Genomic DNA, 24,142 nt, shown 5'->3' with positions numbered 1-24,142 from the left:
GCAGCATAAGCCATCATAAGGGAATGTTAGCAAAAGCTGCTGCTCATGTTGCTGTCTCTCCTTTAAAACTCAAGGCAGAAAGCTTAACCAGTAGTTGGGAGAGATCCCATGATGGTTTTGCAAGAGTGGCATACAGCCTGGGGTTACGTAAGATAATTAGCTCAGGTAAATTACATTGTGATCACCTGCATTCCCCCGCGGTTTCACTTGGATGTGATAAAGTTTTGCATATCCTGCCCTAAATTGTTGAGCGTTCGCTACGTGTGGAAAAGTTTTCATGCTGTTCTAGTGATGCTTTCACAGAATCAGAGAATGACCCGGGTTGGAAGGGACCTCAAGGATCATGTAGTTCCAACCCCCCTGCCCAGCAGGGCCACCAAACATACACCTTTACTAGATCAGGTTGCCCAGGAGACCCCATAGATCCCCGTAGAGACCCCATAGATCAGGTTGCCCAGGGCCCCGTCCAACCTGGCCTTGAACACCTCCAAGGACGGGGCATCCACAAGCTCCCTGGGCAGCCTGTTCCAGGGCCTAACCACTCTCCTAGTGAAGAACTTCCCCCTAACATCCAACCTAAATCTTCCCTCTTTTAACTTAAAACCATTTCCCCGTGTCCTGCTATTGTCAGCCCTTTCCAAGAGATGCTTTAAATGTTTTTACAGAGTTTGATGCAGAAAACCCTTCCCAACCCAAAGCATCCTGCACGTAGGAATTAGTTGCACGAAGCTTTCATTGCTCTTACATCATAGCTGTGACCATTTAAATGATGCTATAGATATTTGAGGTGTAATATATTACTTCGTGTGGGAATAAACCTCCTTACTACTGCAAAGGGAACTGTTTTGCCATCCTTTTTCTCATCCAGAAGTTTTCTTTCGTTCTGCACTCATCATGGAATCATAGAATGGTTGGGTTGGAAGGGACCTCAAAGATCATAAATCTCCAACCACCTGCTGCATGCAGGGCTGCCAGCCTCTCCATTTAATACCATCCCAGGCTGCCCAGGGCTCCATTAACCTGGCCTTGAACACCTTCAGAGATGGACAGGGCATCCACAGCCTCTCTGGGCAGCTGTTCCAGCACCTCACCACTCTCTTGGTATAGAACTTCCCCCTGCCATCCAACCTAAATCTTACCTCCCTCAACTTAAAACCATTTCTCCTTGTCGTGCTCCTGTCCTACTCTTCAATACTTTCCTGCTTTTTTTCGACGGTTTTTTCCTGAGTTTATTCTTGAAATACTGCTTTTATTACCTTTGATGGATTTTCATGGCTTAGTTTAACCGCGAGTTTTGCTTTAAATTATTCAAGTGTTATTTTGCATTTATTCTTTCTTGGGTTCTGTTCCTGAATAAGTTCAATTTCATGCTAGGTAGACACTGAAACATGGCTCTTCTGACCCAGATGTGATCTTCTGTCAGCCTTTCAGTTTTGAACTGAGAATGTGAGTGCCCTGATAGCTTCAACTCCAGCTGAACTTGGATTGTGTGATGCAGCTTTCGTGCTCCTACCAGAAATACACAACTCCAGCTTGTCCTGAGCAGCTTTTGTAGCCTATCCAGATTTTCATGTTTTTATGTTTCTGGTTTCTGCCTGACTGCACTCAAAGCAGACTCTTGGTTTGGGCACTTCCATAGTTCAGAAGTTGGGTTATTTGTGTTTCTACAGCATCCAGTCTGTTCCTTGAAATTAAATGAGCAAATAGTAAAACAACAACAACAAAATACCCACCAAAAACAAAGCAGCTCTTCTCCCTGCCCACATGGAAGAGTTTATGCACATCAACATTTGTAGCTGTGTTTCTGCAGTCCCTCATTTTAACGTTCAGTAACTACTTTCTGTTATTCCTCTGACCTTATCTTGAATGTTGTTTTCATCTTGATTTTAAGTTTCAAGATGTTAATCTGAAGATTACTTACAAGGTTTTAATTTGGTTTTACTTTTGTAAGTGTCTTTAAGTGCCCTGTAGATTGAGATCCACAAGCATCTTGACTTTGTAACAGCAGGATACCTTCCTGTTGACTTTACTTGCTATGGATACTTCATTGCTTGGTGTAATAGCTTGATTGCGTGGTGAAGTGCAAACCCCTCTACAGCAGACAGAGACCCCACCTCAGTAGATTTGCTTATGTGAAGGTGTGTGACTTCTTGTGCTGCGAGCTGCTTGCTCTACAGTTGCGGAAAGGGGCAGACTTAGCAGTATTAATGCTTGTCTGGCCATCTGATCAGCTGCATCAGGATCAGGTTGCTGCTCCAGCTGCAATTTAACCCACTTCCTCCTGTCCCCCTTGCCCTGATTATCAGCTGGAAATTCCAAGTTTCACATCTGTTTTAGGGAAGGCACAAGAGGGAGGAGAGAGAGAGGGACTCATTGTGGAGAGTTTGGAGGGGGCAGTGGTGATGAGAGGAGGAAAAAGCCTCAGCCCCTTTGGCAGAGGCTCTCCCTTATCAACCTGCAGGTAGCCCATGGTCTGCAGGAGCTGCTGGGTGTCGGATCAAAAGCTCTTTTTCAAGGGCTCTTCTGTTCAGTACTCAGCCTGGCTATGAGCAGGTTGCTGCTGCAGGAAGGATGAATGTTTGCAAGCATGAAAATACCCAGTAAACAAGCAGGCTTGTTTTCTGTTTTTATGCTATAAACTCTTTAATCGAAAGCTTTCCCATTTCTTCAAGATCTTGGGTTGGAGAGTTCTAGGAAATAAAGTAGAAATCTATTGTAATAATGAAAGCAACTCTCGTACAGGAGGTGTTTCTTTTGGAAGAATGAGTTGGGAAGAAGTTGATGGTGTTCTTTATATTCTTGATGGCTACTGCTGACTTAAGTATCATTTACTGAAGGCTAAATGCAGGAGCTGAATGTTAAAAGAATTCTGCTCAACTTGCAGTTGAGGCACTCTTTAGTACCATCACCACCAATAAATTACAGCAGTTGTAGTTATTAATTCCTTTATCATCAAATACTTCTTGAACATAAGTCATGCTATTCTTTCTTAACGCCTGTGGTAAGATCAAGAGAAATGACTGCATACAAGTGGGGATTTGGGAGCTAGAACCAGAAGATAAGAAGCTAAAAACCAAATGACAGCAGTAGAGGTAAGATTTGAAGGGCTTTACTTGGTTATAGTCAGATGACATTATCATAGTTATCGCCATCCCTGGTTGTGTTTAAGAGCCGTTTGGATGTGGTGCTCAGGGATATGATTTAGCAGAGGGTTGTTAGAGTTAGGGTACTATGGTTGGGCTGCGGTTGGACTTGATGATCTTCAAGGTCTTTTCCAACCTGGTTAATTCTATGATTCTATGATTATGGCAGAAAACTTGCTTGGTTTTGTTGCTAGAACTTGTAATCAAACCAGGGAAAAAACAAAAGTAACTCAGCCTGTGAAATGTTTTGGCTTTTCTACTTGCTTAGTGTGTCTAACCCAAAAATGCATCAAGTGGGATGCCTGGCTCTTGCTTCACTTTCAACAATGGATCTCAAAGTAGGTCTTCAATGCAGTAGATCTGCCCAAGCCGATGTCTTAATCCGCACATCTTACCTTTTGCAGGAACTGATATGCAGGGGAGCAGGTGATTTGTCCGGAATCACAGGACAGGCTCCGTTTTGTTCTCATGTGTTTGAAATGACATTACAGATGAAGTGCAGAAGAAGCAGGATTGTACATTGTAATGGATTGTACGTTGTCTGAAGTGCAGAGGAATACTGTTAATCAATTGAGTGCTGGTTGGTCTTTATTTCACGTCTTAGACGTGGGCAGAGATGATAGAAAAGAGAAAAGCATAACTGAAAGAATTAAAATACTGTGTTGGTATCTCAGGTCTGATTTGTGAAGCCACAGGAGCAATCATGGTAACATTCTGGGTGTGGGAGAGTTAGTCAGAGGAAGGGTGTGACCTGCACAAGGCATGGCAAGGAGAGCGAGTTTTACCATAGTGGAAAGCTCAAATATATATCAGCCTGTCTGCACGCCTGTTTTTTAATACAGTTGGGCCTGTAGCAAACCAAATGCTTCTTTCTGAAATTGCCGGATGGGGTTGTGCTTTATTATAGTGTCATTGCTTCAGCCAGGTCAAGATGGACTTGAGTCGGTGTTCTTCAAGATGGCAGTGTTAGATAACTCATCATCTATCACCGAGTCTTCTGTGTTATAATTACTTTGGGGTATTCGGACTGATAGAGGAGTCCTACAGATGTTCTCCTGACCAGAAGATTCAGCTTATTTAAATACAAAAACCCCACCAAACCAAACCATTCCATGGCACGTGTACTCCAGTCTTGCTGAGAGTCTTCATCTAGATCTAGATCTAGAGTCCTTCCATTCATTGAGCTCGTGAGGCCTTCAGCTCTGGAGCTCTTTGAAGAGGAGACCTCCATAAAGGAGGAGGAGGAGTTGGACTCTCATGTAGCCCTTCTCTGAACTCAGGATATTCCATGACAATGCGCCAGAGCAAGTTTAGGTTGGATATTAGGAAGAAATTCTTTACAGAAAGGGAAGTTAGGTACTGGAATAGGCTCCCCAGGGAGGTGGTTGAATCGCCATCCCTGGTTGTGTTTAAGAGCCGTTTGGATGTGGTGCTCAGGGATATGATTTAGTGTAGGGTTTTTAGAGTTAGGGTACTGGTTAGGCTGCGGTTGGACTTGATGATCTTCAAGGTCTTTTCCAACCTGGGTAATTCTATGATTCTATGACAGTGAATGTTGTTTCTCCAATGTAGATTGCTGGTGCTGTCTTCTTAACTTCAATTACTTCTTAGCCCATTATTAGCAAGACAGCTTTATATACAGTGATGCACTGGGTTGTGGATCATATCTGGACTACTCTGGGTCTCTTGTTAATGGCAGATAAATAGAATTGTGCTAAATCAGGTTTATCCGATAGTGTTTTTTTCACCTCTCAGCACTGATACTGTGTGGTGTTGATACGCTTTCAGGCATTTTCTGGCATAATTAGGATTTCCTGAATTCTGGAGGCAGCTCTGCTCTCAGCATGTGAGCGGACTTGCTTCAGTGCCAGTGTTCCATTAAGAGCTTTGAATTCAGTGTGCTGGTTCCTGCTTCTACAGCGGCACAATTTCTAGGCTTGATACTTTTATCGTACATTTTCCTTCCCAGTCCCTGAACATACTCGCAGTGTGTACCGTTAAGTAATAAGTTTCTGGGTGAAACCGAAGTACTGTTTTTAATCATTAAAGATAGAAATGATTTGAGACCCAGTTTCTTGAGGGAGCAAGTTGAGTGCAGTGGAATCATTAGACCTCTTTTGCTCTAAATGGGAGGAAGCGACTGGAAGACGGCTCTCATAAAGGCTTTTCAAATTAAGATTAATTTATTTTCTTGTTCACGCACATCCCATCTGGCTAATCACTTGAGAGTAATGAGATCTCTATCTCCATGTTCTACTGTAGGTAGGTGAAAAGTCTGGATGTTGTCTTGGTGGGGTTTGATTCCGTGGAGTGTTGACTGGAAAAGGGAGTTTCTAGACTTATTAATACAGATAAATGTGTATTGATTTCGCACTGTTGTGGCTTTGTCATTGCCTCAGTTAAGATAGTTTGTATGTTAGTGTTCTTACTTAGATTAGTATTTAGGCTTAACTGTCTTCAGTTCCAGACTGGCTTTGTATTTATGAGATGGTTTTCCTGTCTGATAGTAGTAGAGATCTCAGTGTTACTCGGTTATGATGTATTTTGTGAGGTAGCAAGCAGAGACCCAAAGCAGCGCCTTCTATCCCTGGGTTGAAGGTTGGTGTTGTGTTTTAGCTGCTGGTTGGCTGCTCAGTGTGCACAGAGCTTGGCAGTAGCTTGCCGTGGCATATTTCCTTTCCTCACTAAATAGCCAGGAGGAATGGCTGGGGAACAAGGAACAACAGCCAGGCCGGAGGCGGGAGACTGGAGGAAGTGCAAACAAAGGTGCTTGTAGGAGACCTGGGAGGAGTTAAGATCTTTGCATGGGAAGGAGTACAGACAGAGCGTAGGAGAACAGGCGTTATGTATTTCCCTGCTCACAAACCCCTCATAAAGCATCATTACTTGTTTGTTCCTTTTTCTTAGCTTCATTTTCTCTTTCTGGCTTAGCCGGTTTGAAACTGGTTCTGTGGCTTCCCTTGAAGCTCTGCTTTCATTCTGCTTTGGTAATTGCGCAGAGAAAGTTCCTACTGACACACATTTTAGCAATGCAGCACTTGCGTAAGTCCGCAAATAAGCTTGTTTCTGGTTAATGGATAAGCACAAATACCTACAGTATGCAAATGGAACACGTTCAGTTATCAGAACTGTGATAAGCCACTTTTCTGTGGGTGCCATGCAGAGCAGCTGGATGACAGGGCTGGTGGGGTGTCACTGTGTGAAGTACAGGGGGTTGTGTTTGGGAAGGGAGCTCTCATCTCTGCTGTCACTTTGCCTCAGTCTGAGGGTTTGACCCCAGATCCTGTTTCATGCGAACTCCTGGTTGTAGTCTTCTAGTAGAGATAATATAAGGATTGGAGGTAAATGGATGCACTTCCTGAAGAAGTGAAGCAGTGAAGAAGAAGAGGATGTGTTTTTGTTTTGCTTTTTGTTGTGTTTTGTTTTGTTGTTGACAAGGGTTAAAGGTTTCCCAAGACTGAATCTTATTAGGAACGTCCTGCTTTCCCTGCTCCCAGGTAAATAGCTGCCGTGGTTAAAACAACTTAAACGACAAAGGAACGTGGGTAGTTACAATCTAATATCTCTTAATGTAATAATTCAGCTCTTTAAGCAGCTGAGAAACCAATCCAGCTGAAAGAAAATGAACTTGTGAGGCCTCAGTGAGCTGGTTTGGTTTCTGGGTGGGTCAGATAACATCAGGGCAAGATCAAAGGAGGTTGGCAAGTTCACTGGTGCTGAGCTCCTTTGGGTCTGCTCTGTTACTGAGCTGCTCCCCTGCATCTGCTTTGCTTTAGGCTTTGCAGCTTTCTAAATGTGCTGTGATCATTCTGCTTTACAAAAAGCATTTTCATCTTCTTTTTTTCTTGAATACTTTTGTGATCCAGAATTTGAATTACTTGTAGAACAAAACGGTTTGTTGTTGCAGTTAAGCTGGATGAATAAACCGGACTTCCACCATCATCTCCTTGCGTATAAGTAAAACTGTCTTTTCTTCTTAGCTTTAAGTGCTTTCTGACAGTTCCCAGATCTCAATACTCAGAGGCTTGTTACTCTCTTGTAGTAGATATTTAGCTTTTTAACCAAGATCTGCGCGTGTATCTCTGAATTAAGAATTTATAAAGCAGGGAGTTTATAATTCTAGTGGCCGGGAAGGCCGGTGGTATCCTGGGGCACATTAAAAAGAGCATGGCTAGTAGGTCAAGGGAGGTGATCCTCCTGCTATGCACAGTAAGGTGAGGCTACTTTAGAACGCTGTGTGGACTCGGTCTGGTTCTGGGCTCCCCAGTTGAAAAAAGACAGGGATCTCCTAGAAGGAGTCCATCAGAGGGCTGCAAGGATGATAAAGGGCCTGGAGTATGTCCTGTAAGAGGAAAAGCTGAGTAACCTGGGTCTGTTCTGCTTGGGTAAAAGAAGAATGAGTGGGGATCTCATTAATGCTTATAAAAGTCTGAAGGGTTGTGGGAGGCAAATGAATGAGGTCAGGCTCTTCTTGGTGGTGTGTAGCAATAGGAGAAGGAGCTACGACCCAAAACTCGTACATAGGAAGTTTATACAAGCAAACAGAAGAACTTCTTTATGGTGATGGTGACGGAACTCTGGAGCAGGTTGTCCAGAGAGGTTGTGGAGTTTCTCTTTATGGAGGTATTCAAGACCCATCCGGATCCTGCCTAACTTATTATAGGGTACCTGCTTTAGCAAGGGGCTTGCTTCCTGCCAACCCCCTGCTGTAGGTTGGGTGCCCCCATCAGTTCAGGCTGCCCAGGGCTTCATCCAGCCTGGTCTCAAACACCTTCAGGGATGGGGCACCCACAACCTCTCTTGGCACCTTGTGCCGTGGCCTCACTGCCCTTTGATTAAAGATTGAGTTCTCCCATTCTGTACATTGTCCCGACCCAAGTACAACACCTTGCACTTGACCTTGTTAAACCTCATTGGGTTCATCAAGTCCAATTTTCAAGCCTGTCCAGGTCCCTCTGGATAGCACCCAAGGAGATTATAATGTCACTGTTTCAGCATTTTAAATGCAAAGATAATATCAGTAAGATGAATTCCTGCTCTGTTTCTAAGCGCATTAATTTTCCTCAGTCTTTTATTTCACTATTAGTTCTTTTACAATGGAGTAAGGGTAACAGCGTCATGTATAATATACAAAATAAAGTGGGTAAAGTACAGTACATTAAAGTTCTATTTTACAAAGCTTAATTTCTTTCTTTTATTTTTAATAAGGATATATAAAATACAAGCCAATTAATGGCGCTTCTTCATTTTCAGAAAGATGAAGGTAGCGATGGTAGTTTGAGCGATAGCCACATATCTCCTCCTGCCAAACGTACCTCGAAACATGCGGATCCTGTGTGCAAAGAGAAATCAAAATCGCGCAGTGCTGGGCAGCGAGAGGAATGGAGCATCTCAGCTGGACAGTCCAGGTAACTTGATACTAAAAGAAAGTACCGAGTTTGTTCAATTCTTTTTCTGTTCATAATGCACTTTGCTTAGTTCTGCAGTGAGCTGCAGCTTGAGGGTATTTTTGATGAGCTCCAAATGGACAGGGAAGAGAGGCAGAAAATGACAATGGAAAGAAAGTTACTCTTCCCTATTTTTGGTTACAAGGACCTGAATAAACTACTGTGTTGTATTAAATAAGTCCTAAGTCATGCCATGTTCTTATAATCCAAAAAAGAAGTAATTTGTTTCATTTTCTATCTCTTCATAGTTCTAAAAGCCATTCTTTGTTCGTAAGGTTCTTCACACAATTACAAGTAATTATGAGATGTCACAGACTGTATGTTCCTGCAGAATGAACATTTGGTTAATAGTGTTGTTGTAGATGGGTATTTCATGTTTGTATGTGAATCACAACTATTTTTCTCCGCACTTTGTATATATGAATGACTGTAATTCACTACAGGGCTGTCAACTGATATTTCGAAAACTCTGTAAAGCTTAAGTAGATATATTCTTTTTTTCTGTTTCTTCTTGCTTTTCCCTTTTAAAACAAAATAAATTGAATATCTTTGAGATTCATGCCTTTTATTAGGAGCTCTAAGAGAGAAAAATAACGCAGTTGGGAGAATTTAGATCACTGTGTCAGATGGAACTTGGTCAGGTTACTGTTGCTCTCGTTTCTTTATAGGAAACGCACTGTGACTCCTCTTTGCTTCTGAGCTTTTCTTGGTCTTTTTGGCCCAAATCTGAAGTGCTGTCCCTAATAATGATCTCGAGTCTTTAAGACTTTTCGCCAAGGTTTAGTTCCCGAGCCTTTCATTATAATCAAGTTTCATTTCTTCAGTTGTGGTTTCTGAAAAAAAAACGTCAAGTATCTGTCCAGAAAAACATGATTGGAAACTTGGATGTATTTAAATGTGGCTTTCAAAAATGTGTGGAATTGTTGCAAAGTCTTGCAACAAGCCCTTAGATTACCTTTCTTTTATATGGATTTGGTAGGAAAATAATAGCCAAAGCCCACATCTTCTGTTAAATTGAATGGTTTGTAATATGTTGAACTCTTGGTCAAATTCAAGCTCAGATTCCATTTATTATTTAGTTCTCCTCTTTATTTTTTCCTATGAAATTTACTGTAGATTTGAGTTTGAGAACAAGGTGCCCCTTCCTGTCCAGTACTGGTGTGCACTGTACACTACAGGTCACTCATCTTTAAAGTACTGAGTTCTGCTTAGAGTGGAGAAGATGAAAAACACGTATTTTTTTTTCTATTACGTGACTCGCTTTTAATAGCAATATTGACAAAATTGCTTCTAACAGTGTGCTAATAGCTGTGGAGTTCTCGTTTGGTTCTATCCCACACCACTATTCTTTCAGAATGATAATGTCTAATAGTGAAACAATGTGAGGTATTTTAAAAGTGAATGAGTGGTTGCTTAGGCAATAACATTTCAGAAGAATTCGGAATGTGTAGTTTTCTTTAATTGCGGAATAGTAGAGGTTAATTCTCTGAAAAGTTAATTTAAAAAGAATTGATAGAGAACCTGAAATTACTTCTTTCCCGATTGAAGCACACCAGGCATAAAATAATCTTATTCAGTTCTTAATTTTATTAAATTTTCTTTTTCTGTGAGTGTGTGACTACAGAACAGCTTTCTTTGCTTCTCCTAGTTTATTCTAAGTGCTTAAATGTTAATTGCTTTTGAAGAGCTATATCAAGATCCTGTTCTGAAGCAGAAAGGGAGAGTTAATAGTAGGACATGGCATGAGGGAATGTTGGAAGGATTAATAAGAGATATTTGGATAATTGGGAGGATTCGTGTAATTGGTATTTGGCAGTTTTGCCCTCATTCTGACATTGGGCATGAAGCAGAATCTTCAGAGACGAAAAGTCTGCTCTTAGTTTCACAATGATTTTGAAGTCTTGGTTTATTGTGCAACGTTGCATTTAACTTCTAAGGTTTTATTTGCACTGTGTAACATTTGCTTGGCTGAGGAATTATGATGTTGTTTGTTTGTCTGATTTAATTGTTTCCTAGGTTAACTTCTCCACCTGGTGCTACACTACCAAATGGACGTAGCTTATGTAAGTGCATTACAATGGACCACGTTGGTATCTACTTCTACATCTAACAATTTTATGTCAATGACTTTCAGTTGCATATATTTTCTAATAACTTCACTAATTACCTATGCTATTTTGACCTGAAATGTTACTGTTTTGGCTCAGCTTTCTTCTGTTAATATCTTGGATGCTCTCTGTTGACACGGAGAACATTCTCAGATGCAGTTCCATTTCTTTTCTCAATTCAGACCTATTGGCCATAATTGTGATGTTTTCTTTAATTCCCAAATTTAGTATTGGGAACTCATTTTGGCCTTCCTCTCGCAGCTAGTGTCTTTAATTTCCTTACACTCTCTGATTGTTTAAGAATTGGCCTTCTGTGGCTCCTAGCATTACTTACTCTGTTATTGCTGGAGAGACCTGCCTTGTCTGCAGCTCCTTCTGCCTTAGTACAGCTTTCCTATGTGATTCTCCTTTTCACTCGTCATCTCATTTCATATCTCAGTGAGAGCCACTTTGTCCTTTGTGTCCCCTTTGCATAAATTGTCTCATTTAATTCTGTGTTGACTCTGTGTAAATGTTACTTCATTAAGCATTTTTGCTATTTTTATTATTTATTAACTGTGGTACCTGAGGGACAATCAGGACGGGGAACCTCTCTTTGCTTGGTTCTGTACAGAGTGGCTGGCACAGACGTGTGAAATTGATGTGTTGTATCTGACATCTTGAGGCTGTATTTGGAAGCCTAAGAATTGAAGCTGGGGGCCAAGAGCGCATTTAGCATTAACATCAAGTTAAAAATAATGAGAGGATATTTCAATACCAAATTTCAGTCATAAGATCGATTTTATAAGGAAACAAATTTAAGCCTGATGAAACGGTTCAAAAGAACAACTTTGATTGGAATTTTAAGTATGTATTTCCTAAGTGAATGTAAGGATGCTTTTATTGTGCTCCATAATAACTTCTGGTTTATTGTCCTTGTTAAGTATTCTGTTTATTAACTTTTGTTTGTGAAAATGTTCTTGAACTGCATTTTAAAGTAGTAATACAAATTTCTCTTAGCTCTCAAAAGCCATCCCCTTCGAGGGGAAAAAAAGGGAGATGGGGACCATGCTTGCATAAACGGAGATATAGAAGTCAGAAAAAGTTGTCGGTCCAGGAAAAACAGATTTGAAACATTGAATCAGAGTTTATTGTTTGATCAGCTAGTCAACAGGTATGTGGGGATGCTTCAGCTGTGTTCACAAAACAGCCTGCTTTTTATAGTTAGAAAACCTTGTCTTCCAGTGCCATCTTTGTGTTTTACTGTGCAAACATATTAGTGTTGAGGCTGGCTGGGTTGTGGTTTGAGTTAAAGGCTGGGTCCCATGATGTAACTGCCAGTTTTACCCATGCTCTAAATGCAAAGCAGCCTGCTGGACTCCTGGTGTCTGGTACTCCTTTGTGTTTCCCCCTTGATAAAGCTGTGTATGTTGGCAGTTACTGCGGGCTCATTGACATGCTGTAAATCCACACCCTGGTTTGTCTCTTAGTAACCTGTTCGCATAGTGATATCTGAATGTGTTCTGAAGTAGCGACTAGCAACAATGCATAGAAAGGTTTACAGATATTGCTTGTAAGTTTTGGATCATAAAATTATCAAAAGTTTGTAGCTTTCTTTTTTGTTGTTTTTGTTTTTGCTTTATTTACCATTTGTTAACAATTCACGTGGTGGGGGGGGAGTGTCACTACTTTTTGACATTTACTTGTGCAGACAAAGTAGGTCAGAGAGGGAGGCACGGTCTGGTCTGAGCATGGGAATGGGAGCCAGAAATGTTTTTCTTAACTGTTATTTCTGCATATTTCCACCTATAAGATGGATTTCAATGGTCACATCTCTCATAGTCTGCTTGCCAGAGCTTGAGAAACGATAGGAACATTGAATTGCCATGTACGATCTTTATTGCTAAACACACTCTGTTAAATCTTTGATTCATTAAATTTTCTTTTCTATTTACTTAATAACTACTTCATATCACTTTACAAATTTATATTGACTTAACATTTAGGTTTACGGACATCTGTGACCAGAAATTCCATTGACTTCTCTCTAGAAAAGTTTTCCCAATTCAGTTTTACTTTTAAGCAGCTTAAAAGAAGTGAAAGTTTGTATCTCCTTATAGTTAGTATGCAGTGATAGTAGAATTCAAGATGAAATGTACCATAATCTCTGCAGAAGGTAGTAACAAGGTGGTCAGAACAGCCAAAGATTTGGATTAGTTCTGCTAATTACTCTGTTGTTTTCCTCCTTAACAATAGAGCTTCTTGGACAGGGCTGTAATTCACAACCCCGGATTGTTTTGCAGTCTCTTTATAAACACTCTAGATAATGAAAACGTAATTCAGTTAGATAGTAGATAAGAAGTGATAGAGTACTGAGCTCAAGTAATGAATGGTGAAATTACTGATCTAATAGTTTTTAAATCATTTCTTTATTTTGTCCTTTTGAGGCCAAGGTAGGAAGCTGTAAAGTTTATAGTTGTGAAGCATTGACTGCTTTCCCAATATTATAATAATGTGGACAAAAAGCTTTATTTCCTTACTCTACAAGTCTGGTACCTTCTTAAGCAGTTTGAAATGTTGCATGCTACAACCTGTGCCAAGCACAGAAATATTCTAAAACATTATAGTTTAACATGAACCTGGAGCATCGGCATTTTTTCTTATGCATAATCCTTAGGTTATATTCTGTAGCTTCATCTTTCAGTTCTCTTTATTACAGTTAGTATTTTTCCTTAATTGCTAGATTCAGAAAGCTACCTTAAAAATGTCATATTTTGAGACATTTATATGTTTAGTCGCCTTTTTGACCTTGAGATAACCATAAAAGACCATAATTAGATATGCTAAGCTGTTGGATGATAAAGACTTCTGTGTGTCTACTATTTTAAGTCTATTCTTTTTTGCTAACTGTTGCATGTATTTCAGTACTGCCGAGGCCGTCCTACAGGAGATGGATAATATTAACATCAGGAGAAATAGGCGGTCTGGAGAGGTAGAACGGCTGCGAATGTGGACAGATACTGAGTTTGTAAGTGGAGCATTTCTTATCTATTGGATGAAAACAATATGAAGGGAGGGCACATTTGTTTTTGTATTGTCCGTGTGCAAGTCAGTAAAACTGTGGATCCTCATCAGAGGATGACATTGGAAAACTTACTGAACTCAAGTTAGGAAGGAAATTAATGAAAATGATATGTATTTTGGCAGAGAACAAAATCATGTGTTCTTTATCGATAAATTGACCACTGTGACCATCTGATTTGCTCTGGTGGTTCTCTTTTGATTTGATGCGTGCTCTGGCAGTATGATAACAGAACTAAGGACTGTCATGTGTTTAGTTCCCTAAAACAACCTCATACTGCTATTAGCAGTATATTAGATAGCCTGGATACTGAGAGGTTTGTTTTAACACCTATAGAATGAAAGTGCTTTTGTAGTCTGTCTCTGGTGGGCTCTGTTGAAGAAACAGTTGAGGCCTAGAATTTATGTAGTGTGTTACTGAACTGTGCAGTAACAGTGTGACATGGGATGGTACTGATGGGCTGTGTGATACTTTTATTTCAGGAGAACATGGATATGTATTCACGAGTAAAAAGAAGGAGGAAATCGCTGAGGAGAAATAGCTATGGCATTCAGAACCACCATGAAGTGTCCACAGAAGGTGAAGAAGAAGGTATGGATTATACAGGATCATAAGGGTTTGGCTGCACTGCTCAATGCTCTGCTCAACCTAAACTTGTGATGTATTACACTGCAGAGAATAATTTGTTTTGGGATCTGAATTTAGAGCTATTAAACAGCTAAAGAATTACAAGGAAGCATGCACTGGGAAAAGTAAATATTTAGGGATTGCTGCAAGTAGTTTTCTTTGAACAAAACCAATTCAAGTTTATCTGAAAGTAGTACAACAAAGCTTGGTTTTTAAATAGGTGTTTTCTGCTTTCCTTTACTCATGTTTTCTATATTGCTAAATGATTGACACTTTTCTCATATTCCCTATAAGAATCCTGTGCTTATATGAAACCAGTGTTTTTGTATGTACTCCAGAACTGTGCATGTACTGATTGACTCACTATTTCTCTAATAGTGGATACCTTACCAGAAAGAATCTATAGGTTGGTTCTGCATCCTTCCTTTTGTGAAGGTATTAACTGAAGTGCCTGTTTTCTGTCTTCTGAATCTTAGAAGGCTTGTCAAGGCAGCTGTATTTAAAATTCTCCTTTTTAAAATGTTGCTTGAAAATGGTCAGTGGTTTCAAAAAGTACTGGAGAAAGAATGGATGGTGGCTAACTCTGAGGCATGGTCAACAGCATGCTTCATTTCCTAAGGAAGTCAGGATCAAACTTGACTTTAGGGGTGCATGCAGGATGCAGTGCAGTGTCTTTTGATTTCAAACTGAAACTTTGTTGTAGGAGTCTTGGTCTCTACCAGTTAGTAAGAATGCAGATTTTGTTCCATGATCCAGGGACAGAAATACAGATTGTAGTAACAGATAGATCTAGGTAATAATCTTGGTATAAAGTGTGCTCATTTGCTTTGTGTAAAACTTATACTGTGAATCTTACTGTTATTTTTCTATGTCAAATATTGATTTTCCCAGGCTACTGTGTGAAAAGAGAGAGGGGCATTATTCTTAACTTGGAGGATAGTTACTGAAGGAGAATGATAGCAGATATTTGCAGTATTTCACAACTAAAACTAATCTAATTATACTTAATTTTGTCTGTTGCTTCTCCAGAACTGTCTGTGGAAAACTGGAAGAGATTTTGTGGAAAGTTTGTAGATTTATCTTGATGTTCAAATTTCTAGCGACTTGCCAATTACTACTAATTAATAGGAGGGGAACAATTCTCTGTGTCCATCAGATTATGAATTTTTAGGGTGAGGATAGTTCTGATGTTAAGAAGATGAGTTTTGTAATTTTTCCCCTTTCAAAACAGAGTCTCAGGAAGAAGATGGAGATATAGAAGCAGAAGAAGCTGAAGGGGAAGAAAATGACCGACCATATAATCTAAGACAGAGAAAAACTGTTGAAAGGTATCAGGCCCCTCCAATAGGTGAGGAACTGGACCCTGCTCGTACAGCTTTATTAAAGCTTTATTTACTTCTAGGAAACACCATGGGCATGGGCATGGGAAGGGAATTAGTGTGACTGCTCCTGATCACTGGAAGAGATCCCATGCAGTGCTTTGTGACTTCTGTTATTGCCTGTTCTTGTTCACTGTGTGAGTGCGATTACATCTGAGGGCATTTCTAGTGCTTGCTGCCTCGTTGAACTGCCTTGCACTCAGCATTGGAAAGAAGTAGTTGGCGAGAGATGAGCTCAGAAAGGAACCTAATAAATTGAAATGAGAAATTTCTTAATTTGAGTTGTTGGAGAAACCAGTGGTAAAATTGTTGTTAAACTCCTATTTTTGTAGCTCTGTTTATTTTATTATTTTAACTGATGTTACAAACCTGTCACTCTCTCATTCAGTGCCAGCTCACCAAAAAAAGAGAGAAAATACACTGTTTGATATTCACAGATCTCCTGCAAGAAGAAGCCATATCAGGTAAGTGTCAGTCATTTGGTACACAGTTGTTTGCGTGGTACATTTCTATTACCTTTTGATTTTAAAAATGTTCTTGTTGTTCATTTCATTCATGCACGTGGACGGGTCTTGAATTGTGTATCAGGTTGAGATCCTGATCAGCATATGAGAGTGAATTTCACAGCATTTCACAATAGCAGTAGAAGCTTTGTGACAAGGTCTGGAAGCAGACTGGAAGCAAGTGTGCTGCATGTACCAGAAAGAGATTCATGCACAGCACAGTAAATTTTTCTTTAAGGGTTTGTATTTAGTATTTAATTCTAAAGCAGCAGTTAAAGTAACTCCCCTCTTCTGTTCTACAAGATTAAAAAAATATGTAATTTCTTTCTTTTCACTCAAGTTGCAAGTAGCATTAGCAGTTTAACACAAAGTTAGCTAAAAATGTTTTTTGACTTTATATTTTGTGTCCAAGAAATCTCTAGTATACCAGATTCTCTTGGAAGCAGTTGAAAGGCTTTTATTTAGCAAACTCGATTAGATTGTTTGTGTGAGAATCATTTCGCTCAGAACTTTCAAAGGTTCTGCTTAGTGGCAGAATCCTACTATCCTATGAGTTCCTTTGAAATACTAATTACCATTTATAATTTTGGAGAGTGTTACTATTGCTTATCATGCATATACAGCATTTGATTGGATAATCCCTGAACTTGTATTTGCTAGCAAGATACAGAGAGTTTGAAGGCAGATATCCCTTCGGTTTTAACATGCTTATTTTTCCACTGCCATTTTATTTCTACTTCTCAGCATGTTTTACACTCTGGAAGAAGTTATTCCCAATTGCTTGTGTTCTCTTTGGTATGTTTTAAAATGGATTTAATTTTTAGTCCTTGTTTTCTTTGTGCAGAAAGCATCTTGTCAATGCTTATCATGTTCTTACAGATGATGCAGCTCACCATATTCACTAAAAATGCATGAATTATTCTGTTAGCCAATCCTTGTTTGTTTTTGCAAAAAAGCTTCTTTTTTCACACCAATCTAAAAAGCAAGAAAAAAACCCTCAAAAACCGGACATTTTCTTATACAGAGAATCAAGTAATGTATATGATGTAGTATTTTCTAAGAGCTTTCTGAAATATTGTGGTACTACCAGAAGAAATGGGTCAGACAGATGTTGAAACGTGAATAACGTGGGTAATTTGTAAGACTTCTGCTGTTCAGATGTATTCTCTCCATTTATGAAGTTTTGCTGTATGAGGTATGGAATTTTTAAAGGAGGAATATTTAGAGGGAAGCATCGAACTGAATAAGTAGGTCTTGGTATTTCTGTTATGTTAGAGTTGGATAACTCTGGTGTTTGAAAACTTTTCTTTGTAGCTGTCTGAACATAAACAACTTAAGGTCTGGATACTTAATCACACTCACTGTTGTTAAGGTGAACTGGACCACATCTTATAAGGATTTGCTGTTCCAGTGATGTTCATGTTGATATCCTTGAGACTGTAAATGATGATGTTATCTCCTCCTCACAATTCTTTTGATACTTAACATAACAACAATTTCCATGTGTCTGGTAAACCTGAGCAGTATAGTATTTGCCCTTTCAATTTGATTTTTAATTAAAAAAAAAAAAATCAAAACATGCCGTTCCACTGTGAAAAGGACAGAGTTTGATATTTATTTTGCCATTTCAACAGGAGAAAGAAGCATGCCATTCACAGCAGCGACACCACTTCCTCAGATGAAGAACGTTTTGAAAGAAGAAAATCTAAAAGCATGGCCAGAGCAAGAAATAGGTACCACATCATCCTGGGTCTTTGAGAGTGTTTGATTTTTATTATGCAGCAGAAAATAAACCACTGCAAAGTGATAGTGTTGTGTTGTGAGAGAGAGCTTTAGATGGATTACAAGACATAACTCATATCAGTTAAAAATATTGTTATTATTGGTGTATAAACAAACAGAAAAAGCCCAAGAAACCCACCACTACATTGGTACTTCCTTCCAGTCACTTGAAGCATATACTCCAGTACCAGCTCTGTCTTCTTCCTGTTTAACAGTACATAAATTGTAAACACAATGTACGGTATTTCGGCCTTGCATTTTTTCACTTGTTCCTTCAGAATGGTAGATCTGTTCACTGCCATAGATAGGCTAGTAGGAAAACTCAGTTTTCTTTTTTACCCCCAGCTACAGCTACCAAAAGTGTTAATTGCAAGTGTTACCAGTGTATTACTGGTATCTTTCTTCCTCTCTTACTTGGTAATTCATCTGGTGAAATACTGAAGTAAGTGTTTGAAGTTTTTTTGTATCATGTCTGTAAGACTGGCTGATCTGTAAGACTGTTTTTGACTTCACCTTTTTAAAACTAAATACTTTTTTTTAAATGTTTTCCTTACTCTGATACGTTCCGTTAATACTTTTCTTACTTTACTGAATTTATTCATTTCATCAGTGCCAGCAGATAGTCTCATTTTTTTTTTTGCTCAGCATTTTTTCTGTATTAAATAGAAATAATATGCCCACTCTAGGTCTACAGACTGCAAGCATAACACTGTTTAAGGAGCTCCTAAATATAGAAGAATACCAAAACCTTAGTATTTAATGCCTTATTAAACTAGGAAAATCATCGTATTAGGTGCTCTCAATTTTCAATTATACTTAGGAGAATTAGTTTTTATTCTTAAGTTCTTCTTACTCAGCCTGATGAATTTTTTTCTCTTAATAAAGTTTTGAAATTTGATGAAAATTGGTTAGGCTGATGTCCGTTTTAATTCAAGGGATGAAGCCATTTGCTCTCTTATCTTTGCCCATTCCTGCAAAACGATTGAAATAAAACAATATTTGATCTTTGTTATGGTTGAACAGATGCCTGCCTTTAAACTTCAGAGCAGAAGACTTAGCTAGTGGAATCCTGCGGGAACGTGTGAAAGTTGGTGCAAGCTTGGCTGATGTTGACCCCATGATTGTTGATAAGTCGGTAAGTTCAGTTAGAAGTTTTTTTTCCCCTTCCATCAGTTTTGCATAAGTAGAATGAAATAGTCGTAAATTAATTATAAACTCACTGATATCTTATGATTGTTCAAAGTCTGTTGTCTGTTTATCATCTTGTGCTAGAAAGCATTTGCTTTTGGCCTCTAAGTAATCATCAGGCTGCATACATAACATAAATGAGCTGAAATAACCTGTTTCTCAACTAGATTTCTTTGTTTATAGCCAGATTTTAATTACTCTAGTAGAGAAACATGTGATATCATAAGCAGGGCAGGAACAGGTGTAAGCCTCATTGTCTGTGGAGCTAGCCATGGTCCTGTGCAAACTTCATGCATGGTGTGTGTGGATCCTCAGTGTATAGTCCAGGAACCCTCAGTTTGGCCCAAGATAAAACCTTTTCAGGAACAATGATGCGTGTTGCTTATGGTGTGTATCATGAAGAATTTGCTTTATTATTAGCAGAACCAAACCAATGTCTAGAAGTGCTGAAGGTGTATTCATGGTATGGGATGCCTGAACTTAAAATTTCTGTCTCTGTTGATATCCAGCCATCCCTGGCACACTTAATTTTCAAACCAGATAAACCTCACCTCAGTCACTGAGAACTGACTTGGTCAACTTTTTAAACTTCAGTGAGCTCAAACTTTAGTACAGTTTTTTAATTAACGTGTTGTTGTTTGCAGTTTTTCTTTGATTATGTAGTTTTCATTAAAGAGTCTCTAATCATAAAAGCTCTTCCTTATACATGCTTTGCTTTTTTTTTTTTCCTAAGGTGCGTTTTGATAGTATAGGGGGATTGAGTCACCATATCCTTGCACTTAAGGAAATGGTAGTTTTTCCTCTGCTTTATCCGGAGGTGTTTGAGAAATTCAAAATTCAGCCTCCAAGGTAGGTGTATTTGCTCTTTTTTTCTTGTATTTTTTTTTAAATTCAATTAAACTTGAAGTATGCTTCACTTGAAAACACGTAAGAGATTGCTGCTTTCCTTCAAGTGTTTACAGTTAAAATAGACTTACATGTCTGCCACACCACATGTCTATAAGAATGTAATAACCAGGATGAGGAGTTACAAAAATCTAATACACTTTTCCTGTGGTAAAGTGAATTATTTTGTGATTTGGTTGAAGAATGAATTTGGATGTACTATAAAGGCAGCCTTAATATCTTGACTATTTCTAAATTTCAATCCTTTTGTCAAATGATTGACAAAATTAAGGTAAGTGCTGATTTTTTAAAAAAAATTGAAGTAATCTCAGTAATGTTATGATTTTAATGTCAATTAATCAGCCATTTTAGTGTGATATTTAAATGGGTACACCTAATTGAAATAAGAGGAAAACTTTGAGATATCTTTGTCATTTTGAAGGAGTAAATGTCTCCAAAGAAGTAATAAAAACTGCCTTGAAGTATTACTGAACAGTTAATGCTTGAGGAGTTATTTAACTAGAGTAAAGCAATCCTTTTGAAGCTTTATCTACGAAAGCATAAAACAAACATAGATTTTATGAAATCATGTTGAATACATTAAGTAGTAATAATAGTACTTAAGTCTTTCTTCTCCAGGCTCCCTGTCTTCATTATAAAATTTGACTTGGAGTTTTTCAGGAGACGTAAAATAAGTTTGTGACTGTGTTGATCCATTTATCTTCAGGGGCTGTTTATTCTATGGTCCTCCTGGAACAGGTAAAACCTTGGTAGCTAGAGCTCTAGCTAATGAATGCAGTCAAGGAGACAAAAAGGTGGCTTTCTTTATGAGGAAAGGAGCAGACTGTCTCAGTAAGTGGGTTGGTGAATCTGAACGTCAGCTTCGACTCCTCTTTGATCAGGTTAGAAAAAAATAAATCTTGTGTATATTCTCTGCTTTTTTGTTATTGTATCTGCACTGTGTTCTAGGCAACCCAGATTATTTGCAAATGAAATTAAATACTAAATAGCTTATATATTTATATGAAATATTAAATTAATGTACAAACAATAGCATTATTTTGCTTTGAGAACTGTGAGGAAGATGTCTCTAAACTTGTCTGTTAATAAAATGGACAAAGTAGATTGGGTAAAAATTGGAAGAAGGGGAAAAAAAAAGAAGAGACAGTGAGTTTGAAGTTGTCTGTCATGTTCAAGATATGCTATGTAGAGGAGGATGCTGGACTGCATCTGCTGTGTGTGCATTTTAGTACCTTCATTGGGCTTGGAAAAAGATGGATGAGAGAGTCTTATCAAGCAGTGAGACAGTTGCACAGACAAGCTGTTTACAGACAGATGCCTAAACAAATGGATTGTGTGCAGATAAGATACTGTTTTCTGTAACTCAGTGTAAGCTGTCTCAGTTTATGAGAACTGTACTGTCTCGAATCTCTCAGACAGTAAAACTGATACACTGGTGCCATCTTGCTTATTCAAAGGAGAATGCATCTGTTTCCTTTGAAACAGTACTGTTGTTGAAAAAATTTATTTTCAGACTGCACCTTTTAACCAGAGTGTGTGGTGTGTGTTATTTTAGCATGTTATTGCTATTTTTGATGTTGATGGAGTAATTGTGAGTTAATGGTGGAATTCAATTTTTTTTTCTTGCACACCAGGCGTACTTGATGAGACCTTCTATAATCTTCTTTGATGAAATTGATGGCTTGGCTCCAGTTCGGTCTAGTAGGCAAGACCAGATTCACAGGTATTATTTTTTTTGTGGGCTATCAAGCAATATACATTATAGAATAGAATATGATTTGGAGGGGACCTACAAGTATCATAGAGTAAATTTTTTTTCTCTATACAGGACCATGTTATTTTGGTAAATTCTAAAGCATAATTTTATTTAGTTTTCAAGAATGATTTTTACTCTTACATAAGATCTATTACAGGAGAAAAGACAGATTGCTGAGGCTTTTTTTTGCTCTGGAAAATTACCTTTTTAGCTTTTCAGATGGACTGCAATTTTCTGGCAGTCAACTTGTAGTGGTGGATAACCTGTCAGCTGAGGTATCAACTAAGGATTGGTTGCTGGTTTTGTATGTATGCAGGTTATCTGTAACCACCCTAATAGGATAATTAGCTGAAAATGCACTGAGATTTTTCAATTGTATTATTCCATGAAAGAACACCTCTGTCCTTTTGATTACTGGATGATGCAGAAGTTTATCCTGATTTACTTCCATGTTTTTTTTAAAAAACTGCTAGATGTATTTTTTTCTGGTTGCCTTCAGTCTCAGTCTTGCTGCGCCATTTATGGCAGCGTGGTTGTGTTTGTCATATTATAAGCATACTGTGGTATATTGTCATCTCCCATGACTCAAATGAGGGGAAAAGGAAGGAGGTTTGAGGACGGCAGGCTAGTTTATGGGATGTATGTAGCTCCATTTTGATGCACCTTTCTTCTACACGGTACTATTCCACCACTTGCTCTAAGTGGGATGGTGCATACACCATTAATGGAAGAGGTCTCTTTAGAGTCACAGTAAATGACTAACTGAGCTCACATTCCCCAGAACGTTCTATAAAGAAGGAAGTTTGAACTTGTTGTAGTGCATACTGGAGTGATTATGCTAAGAGTAATACAAATTATATCAAGAGTTCTCCTTGGTTTGAAACTTGAAATAGTTGCACAGTTATTCTTTGACATTTGTAGTTTTTGAAATTAAGAGGGTAAGAGCAAAAATCATTACACTGTTCCCTATTTTTTTGTTTATTTATTTTGAAAACTCTTCTAGTTCTATAGTGTCTACTCTTCTTGCCCTCATGGACGGACTGGATAATAGAGGAGAGATAGTTGTTATTGGTGCTACAAACAGACTGGATTCTATAGATCCTGCACTCAGGAGACCTGGTCGTTTTGACAGGGAATTTCTTTTCAACTTGCCTGATCAAAAGGTAAAACTTAATGTAATTTTTTCTTGAACATAAGGCATTTGAATATCTGACATCCAAGCTCATAAGGAAAAGCAGATTGCATTTGTTCTGGCAAGTATATTAAATTTGGTGAAGACTTGTTTAGTAAAAACACATTGATAGTGTATATGAAGTTGTACTGAACTCCAGATCTTCAGAATATAGTTAAAATAAAAACAAAGGTTTACTTTTTTGCATTAAACTGGATAACTTAGCTAAAACCTGTGTTTTTGTGTGAATTTATATAAGGAATGTCAAATTTAGAGATTTTGGAAGTTACAATAAAAGAAAATAATACTGAAAGCACAAAAATTGTACACATAAACATAAAAGGTAATTTATAGATGACAGGAATATTTCAGATCCTTGTTCTATTTTTTTTAAGAATTCAGCCTTAATATTGCATGAATTCATACTTAACTGCATTCATAATAAGTTTATTTTTTAATTTATTTGAATTCTTTACAGTTCTGAAATGAAATAGTTTTGCAATTCATGTGTATATACTGTGCTACTCAGCAAAAAATTAATTGAATTGGTGAGGCATTTGGCAGCGGAAGCTGTTAATCACATATACAGCACTTAAACATTCAGTTATAAAATTACGATAATTCCTACAGGAACATGAATTGTGATCAGTTCACGTGTAATACTGGTGTTGACAAAACAATTAAAACACATAACTGCTATAATGAAAAGATTACTGTTGCTACATAAAATTGTAAAAGAGGGGAAAACGTTTGTTCTCAGGAGAGCTTTGCATCATAAGTTCCATTTTATACACTTCAGGCACATGTCAAGGGAAAATAAATTGATGTTTACTTGAATAAGTAATATATTCAAATCTTCTGCCATGGGTTTGTCTTGCTAACTTTATTTTCATTTTTAAATCAGGCACGAAAGCACATTTTACAAATTCATACCAGGGATTGGAACCCCAAACTGTCAGATCCTTTCTTAGGAGAACTAGCTGAAAAGTGTGTTGGTGAGTGTTACCATGTTAATAGTTCTACTAATATATGCTTTCTCCTTTGTATGAAACTTTGAAAGCTTATTAAATG

The 24,142-nt window shown here is 38.3% G+C and overlaps 1 protein-coding gene across 7 annotated transcripts in view; it reads left to right on the top strand.

Moving 5' to 3' along the window:
• Positions 1-24,142, top strand: part of ATAD2B (ATPase family AAA domain containing 2B) — a 70,393-nt gene that overhangs the window by 5,703 nt on the left and 40,548 nt on the right. For 6 of the 7 annotated variants that reach the window (XM_032443403.1, XM_032443404.1, XM_032443402.1 and 3 more), the window contains exons 2-15: positions 8,397-8,551; positions 10,607-10,653; positions 11,698-11,851; positions 13,603-13,705; positions 14,242-14,350; positions 15,618-15,734; positions 16,154-16,229; positions 17,903-18,001; positions 19,074-19,185; positions 19,972-20,087; positions 20,851-21,025; positions 21,779-21,867; positions 22,904-23,063; positions 23,976-24,066. In XM_032443403.1, coding sequence (XP_032299294.1) covers positions 8,397-8,551; positions 10,607-10,653; positions 11,698-11,851; positions 13,603-13,705; positions 14,242-14,350; positions 15,618-15,734; positions 16,154-16,229; positions 17,903-18,001; positions 19,074-19,185; positions 19,972-20,087; positions 20,851-21,025; positions 21,779-21,867; positions 22,904-23,063; positions 23,976-24,066 — 1,603 coding nt within the window. Of the gene's footprint in view, positions 1-8,396; positions 8,552-10,606; positions 10,654-11,697; positions 11,852-11,893; positions 12,251-13,602; positions 13,706-14,241; positions 14,351-15,617; positions 15,735-16,153; positions 16,230-17,902; positions 18,002-19,073; positions 19,186-19,971; positions 20,088-20,850; positions 21,026-21,778; positions 21,868-22,903; positions 23,064-23,975; positions 24,067-24,142 lie in introns of those variants that run through there. The other variant, XM_032443406.1, reaches the window with a different exon arrangement.

This window comes from Coturnix japonica, chromosome 3 (assembly GCF_001577835.2).
Source record: "Coturnix japonica isolate 7356 chromosome 3, Coturnix japonica 2.1, whole genome shotgun sequence".
NCBI classification, from domain to species: Eukaryota; Metazoa; Chordata; class Aves; order Galliformes; family Phasianidae; genus Coturnix; species Coturnix japonica.
Note: the sequence above shows the minus strand (reverse complement) of the source record. Positions and strands in the feature narration are given on the sequence as shown.